Source organism: Diabrotica virgifera, chromosome 1, assembly GCF_917563875.1.
Source record: "Diabrotica virgifera virgifera chromosome 1, PGI_DIABVI_V3a".
NCBI classification, from domain to species: Eukaryota; Metazoa; Arthropoda; class Insecta; order Coleoptera; family Chrysomelidae; genus Diabrotica; species Diabrotica virgifera.
In genome coordinates, this window is record NC_065443.1 from 263,964,775 (window position 1) to 263,971,715 (window position 6,941).

The 6,941-nt window shown below is 30.4% G+C and overlaps 1 protein-coding gene across 1 annotated transcript in view; it reads right to left on the reverse strand.

Annotated features, from left to right (window-relative positions):
• The window catches only part of LOC114344824 (2-Hydroxyacid oxidase 1), a 35,074-nt gene extending 29,708 nt beyond the window's left edge, over positions 1-5,366 (reverse strand). The window contains exon 1 of the mRNA XM_050649846.1: positions 5,152-5,366. Within this exon, the coding sequence (XP_050505803.1) occupies positions 5,152-5,297 (146 nt within the window). The 5' untranslated portion in view covers positions 5,298-5,366. The remainder of the gene's footprint in view (positions 1-5,151) is intronic.
• Positions 5,367-6,941: the final 1,575 nt, after the last annotated feature.

Here is a 6,941-nt window from a genome sequence, read left to right on the forward strand (position 1 = left end):
TACGCACAAAAGAAGATATTCTTCTATTATAGGTAATTTAAACGAAGTAAATATACTTAAAAGGTTATTTGTACTTATTTTATTTAAAAATCAAACTAACTTTCTTATCTACCACTTTCAAAAAAGAAGAATATCTTCAAAAATTATATAATAATATAGTACTTACAATCATAAAATCTATAAAAAAAATAAAAAAGTAACAACTTGTTTGGGGCTCGAACTCACTTCACTTCTACCGAGCTGTACGAAAGCTGACGGCATGCCGCGGCATTTCAAACTAGACCACACCCGCGTGTACGTCATATGGGAATATACTCAAACTAAACGTTTACACCATAAATTTATATGAATTTAATAAAATCATTAGTTTGATTTTTGTCGAAATAAAATACAACAAAGTATAGTGTAAGAAAACAATATATGAGATGAAGATTTTTAGAAAGTTTGTTCGTAATCAGATTATGTAAATTAAAGCATTGCCTACTAATAGGTAAGTACATTATTTTGTTTACATTTTCCTAATATATAGGTATTGAAACTATTAGGTATTTCCAACTGAAACATTTAAAATTACGTACCTGCGGCTTTTCAAAACTATTTAAAAACTCACTATAATTATAAATTTTATTTTATTTCTGTCTACACATCAATAAAAACTAATATTATACAATATTTTTGTTTACCATAATCTCCATATAGGGCTTTTCATTCACAGTCATTTGTTTCGAGCTTCTGTCATAATGTTGTATAATCCGTGTATATTAATATTATACACGGATTATACGACATTTGACAGAAGCTCGAAACAAATGACAATCGATGAAAAGCCCTATTGAACAATTATTGACAGATCATTTCAAAATTTCAACACCCAATCAGAGCCCGTATAACCACTAATACCATACTGTCGGTGTGCGCATGCGCGTGGTAAATCAAGTTTTACCCTCAATAGATTCGTCGCTAAAGAAGAATATCTTCAAAAATTAGACTGTTTATTAATTAATAAATGTCTAGACAAATTGCATATTTGTAATGTACACAAAAGTACATACAAATTAAAAGAAGAAATATCAAAATCCATTGAGCAGATTCCAAGATATAGAAAATAGTAAGTAGTAGTTTTAAGTTGCTTTTTTAGTTTTTGAACTCGTGCATTTTTCGGCTCGCGCCAGGTAGCTGACAACTGTTTTAATTGTTGACCTATAGGATGAGAACCTACATGTTTCCTGCCTAGAGTTCGCGTTCGTTTTTTAATTATTAACAATTTAGTGCAATCAACGCAGAAGCTCCCCCTTCACTTACTATGACCATTCATCATTTGAACTACATTTTTAAAAATTCGAGTAAAATATCATCTTTCCGAATACCTATGTAAGAAGATGTTTTCTACGGACAAAATTTTTAAAGTTATTGTAAATGTTTATAAACTAATATTTTTTATTATATTAGATAATTTTTTATCTTTTCTTAATACATTTTGATAGTATCACTTTTCTACTTTCATTTGGCATACGCAGAATTGTCCTATCTTCATTATTTTCTGTCATTTGTTATTGCAAAACAAAGGTATCTGGGATAAACAAATATAATACCTAACTTTCAAACTAATTAATGGATCGGTCTCAAATTTTGGGAGTTTGTTATGTACCCCAATACCCAACTTTGAGTAAAATGAAACACTACAGTTCTAAGTTAGTTTTAGTAAAAGTTATTAATAAATAACGATTTTCAGTTATTTTGCAATTTACTACGCAACAAATTAACTTTTTGACTTTCAAAAATCGTCGTTTTGAAGGTTTTTCAATGTTCTAAAAAAATAAATTTTGTAATTTTATGTCAACTATTTAGCTTTTTAATTGAGTGCAAAAAATGGAAAAAATCGCGTTGATTGCATTAAATTGTTAATAACTAAAAAACACGAACTCTAGGCAGGAAACATGTAGGTTTTCATCCTATAGGTCAAGTCAACAATAACTAAAGAAGTCAGCTACCTTGATATTTCATTTTCCCGAACATGGTCTATTTCTTGCCTATTTCCCTGGCTGGAGTATTATATCAGTGCGACGACACGAATGTTATCTACTTGTAATAATACAGTTTGAAAAGCCCAACTCTAACTCGATTTCCTACTGTAATCTTTAGTTTCTGCTATATGTGCAATATTGCTGTGTTCAGTCAATTCACCGTCTTTGCCGAGCTTCTGGCGGCCCAATAATCACTAAATTTATGACTTCCGTTCTTTTTGGATGAATAGTGTTAGGTTTAAGATAACAGAATGCTCTATTTGTTTTATTTTTGATATGAATTCAATTTCTTTTATTTAGAAACGAATGCCCACTTCTATTTCATTGATGAATGAATGATTAATATTACATATTTGTTATTCGATTTTAATTTTTAAATACAAATACTTTTTGTACAGTATTTTTGCCGCCCCAGGGGCGTCATTTGGTAGGGTTAGGGGAGGCAGTTGCCCCCCCTGAAACTGAAAATGACTGAAATTTACAAAAAATGACTGAAATGCTTTCAGTTTTCATCATTACATCATATATTATAATGTATTGTATATTATATAATGCTTGCCCCCCCAATCAAAATTTCAAATGACGCCCCTGTGCCGCCCTCTCACAATTTGCCGCCCTAGGCAGCTGCCTATATTGCGTAATGGATAAAGCAGCCCTGGTTCTTGAACCTTAAAAATCGTCATTATTTGATTTTTTTCAATTTTAAATTGTTTATAACTCGGAAACGATTAATTTTAGAGAAAAGTTACAAAAGATCTTTTTTGTTCCCAATGATCCAAACAATCTAAAATAGTGTTTACACGGGCCAAAAAAATTGATTTTTATAATTTATTTAAATTTTATTTTGAAAATAAATGAAGCAATAACTCCGAAATTATGGCATTTAGGTATAGACAATATAACATGAAAAATAATCAGTATTCATTAAGGACTACAAAACGCAAAAAATATACAGGGTGATCTATTTGAAATAAGACAGTTCATTAGATTTCAAGAAAAACGGAAAATATGACAACAATGTAATTAGCACTATAATATCGGTCGCATTAGAAAACCCCTACCTACCAAAATCTGTAAAAATCGTCCTAGCCGTTTTTGAGATAATTAAGTCTCTACATACATAAAACTCACTCTGTATAATTTCACAAAAAACTTTATTCAGTTGTATTCAGCTATAACAATTTCAAGAAGGTTCACTTAATTCATATTCTTATATCTCGAAAACTATCACATTTACAGAAAAGTCACTTAAGGTCTATTCTATTTAGAATGATCCAAAAAACCTAAAAAAATTTGTCCGATGCAAAAAAATTAGTTTTAGGAAAAAAAAACAAACGTTTAATAAATTTTTTTACTTTTTGATCCTGGCAACATACAAATTTGTTAAGAGGGGATATTTTCAAGCAAGATGGTGAAAAAAATTGAATCGAAATATTTTTCCGCACATATATTTACGCATGTTACATATACATGCAACGGTTGCCAATCAAGCGCCCGCTTGATTGGCAATTAAAGAACAAAGGGGTTTTCGATACTGTATTGCAAAAAACTCTTCGGGATTTCATCAATCTATGTTCAAAGAATATCCTCTTACCTTGGCAACATCGAAATTTTCAGATTTTCACATAGTTTCTGAGGGTTAAAAATGGCTGATTTCGCAATTTTTAAATTTTTAATCGCTTATATTATGTCAAAAACTATCAACTTTAGAGAAAAGTCACTAAAGACCTTTTCTGTTTGAAATGATCCAAAAAACCTAAAAAAACTTTGTTCGATGCAAAAGAAAATAATTTTAGGAAAAAAACAAAAAAAAAACGTTTAAAAAAATTTTGACCCACTTTTGGATCTGGCAACATGCAAATTTGTTAAAAGGGGTCCTCTTTGAGTAAGATTGTGCAAAAAATCGGAATCGGAATATATTTCCTAGCGGATGCGCAGTGGCTTTCTGGACTATTAGATCATCGGCGAAAGCAATACATTGATGTTCATTTTTTAATATGGTTTCTTCCATTTTTATGCTGCAATTCGTCATTATTACTTCAAGAACAAGATTGAACAACGTGGAAGAACAGGAAAGAATGAAGAAAATTCATCAAAGGCTAGAAGTACCTCCTTCAGCACTTAATAGTAGAAGAGGAACGCTTATGTAGGTATATATAGGGATGTACAGTAAAACCTCGATATAACGGACCTCTATATAACGGACGAAAAATCCGGTCAAATGTAAAAAAATTAAAAACGTCCTGTTGATAAATGACACATGCTTAACCTGTCACATACCAAGATACATTGAATACCAACGGGGTCCCCGTGAACCCCAAATGCTACACCTACCTAGAAACTTTAGTTGTATGTTTTTGCCAAAAATACAACATCGCATATTCAACCCATGGATCAGGGAATAATTTTGGAAACCAAACGAATATCTAGTAAAAAAAGTTGTCTGTTGGCCAAGATGCAGACATAAGATTAGAAGGGTTGGAAATTGCTGATTTCTGTAAGACAATACATACTAATAATGCCGGAGAAGAAGTAGGTAGCTGAGATGTTTTATTTTACAATGGCTAGAAGTAGATGAAGGTGTCCCTGGGTATAATATCACGACTGAAAGTGAAATAGCAGATGAAGTTATGAACCTAAAACATGAAGATGGAAGTGAAGATAGCAAAGAAGGTAAAACAGCACTGCAAAAAATGAAGTTCTCAGAAGTAAGATCGCATCTTAACGATCTAATAACATTTATTGATTATTCAGACAACGAAGTTCTGTATTATACGCAATTTCGTAATTTTAGAGAGTTGATTATAAAGAAACAGCAAACTTCAAAAGTGCAAACAAAATTTGATTCCTTTTTCAAAGCAGGATTACCAAAAGCAAGCGTGTCGATATCAAACAACGTCACTTCAAGACTAATTTCTGAAGATAATTTCAATAGAATTTTGTTGGTGTTTTTTATTTATATTTAAATACAGTGTACATATTTTCAAAAAAGAAGTTTTTTTATTTATTTTAAACCTATTTTTATATAACGGACAATCCGTCCCCCCAATTAGTCCGTTATATCGAGGCTTTACTGTATTTTAATTTATTATTAAAATGAAAATATTATTCTGATTAAATTTCTTACATGTTAAAACCTGTTTTGTTCCATTCCAAAGTCTTCCCTTGGCCTGCTCCATCATAAAAGTAATCAAAATACATAGTTGATAAATGCTTCCTGGCGTAATCTTCATAATCGTTAACACAGGCAAGCTTAGTTGCAGATTTAGACATTTTTATGATATATATTACATATTATGTAAACTGACACTAAATCATCAACCAAACTATCAAAAAGTGCAATATTAATAATTATTTCTAGGATTTGATAGGAATCTTATCTGAAGAAATGTTTATTTTATTAGATTTTTGTGATAATTACTGTTTTAGAGATTATTTCATTCATAGGAGATTCTGACCAATAGAAAGCTACAGAAATAAAAATTAAACTGATTATTTTTTAATGATTTTAACTTCCAATCGTATAGTAAGATATTTGGTCACGTGTTTAATTCTGTCCAATCAGATTAAAATTATACTGAGAACAGTGGCGGCTCGTATCACTTTAAGTAGGTAGGGCCAGAATTCGGGCAGCTGTCTAAATTTTTAGTGACGCGTTCACGATATTGTCAAAAAAGGTATAAAATAGAAATTTAAAAATATAGGTACGGATACTTTAAATTATATAGGTATATACCATTTTTGTGGTGTCAAGAAATTTAAACATTTAAAGTGCATTCAGTGATTGATTTGACATCATGCCCGTCCAGCAAGTAAAATCTCCAAAATCTCTCAACTTATAGCCCAATAAATGACCGTTTTGGAGTGTAATTTCCAGGGGCAACTCCGAATTGCATGAAAATTTGGATTTAGGTTCTACTTACCCTCCACTTCAAAGTTGAATTTGTGCCTTTGGTTGGTTTTACTCGGGGGTGACATTTACCTCTTCTCGGGGGGTAAAAACCCCCGTTTAAAATAAGTCCGGAAATGGATAAATTGACTTATTTTAAGTATCTTTTGTTCTATAAAGTTTTTTACGTAAGTCAATACTTTTCGAGTTATTCGCGATTTAAAATATTGATTTTTCGACAAAAAAACTACGTTTTCAGACTGTTTTTCCCAAATAACTCAAAAAGTAAATATTTTACCGAAAAAATTATTTTTAGTAAAAGTGTAGCCTATAAAAAAACGAAAAAAATGGTGTATTTGTAAAGTCTACAAATTAAGTAGAAGCAAAGTTGTAGCTCCTGAAAAATACGTTCTTATTCGTCTAATTCCAAATCGAATAATTCAACGCGAAATCACCGAAGAAAGAAGTGTTTTACGGGAAAACCTTATTAACATTTTTAAAGTATCGAAAAAAGATTATTATTTGTTTTCTACAAAAGTTTACAGCATCAAAAATAAACGAGTTACACTGATAAAAAATTTGGCCCCTTTTTTTTGGTAAAAAAAATCGTGAAAACCTCCCTTTATTTAGCACCCTAAATGAAATTAGTCGTTTGGATTTACCATCTATTTTAATTGTATGTGAATTGTTTATATGATCTGTAAGTTTGATTGGTTTGAAGTTATTATTTTTTAAAACATTTGGTTTTATAAAAAAAAATATTTTTCTAAAAATTTTTGAAAAATTTCATTTTTTCAAAATAACTTAAAAAGTATTAGTGATAAGAAAAATCTTAAAGAGTAAAAAAATGTAGGTTTTGCTATTATAAATATGCTAGTTTATTTTATTTCTCCGCAGGAGAAAAATTGGTTAAGATATGGCTGTTCAAAATTTGCATACACTCGTGATTAGTGACGTATTCAAGCTTTCCCAATTACAACCCTTTCAAAAATAAACACTTTAAACCGGTCAGACTGACAGATCGTATA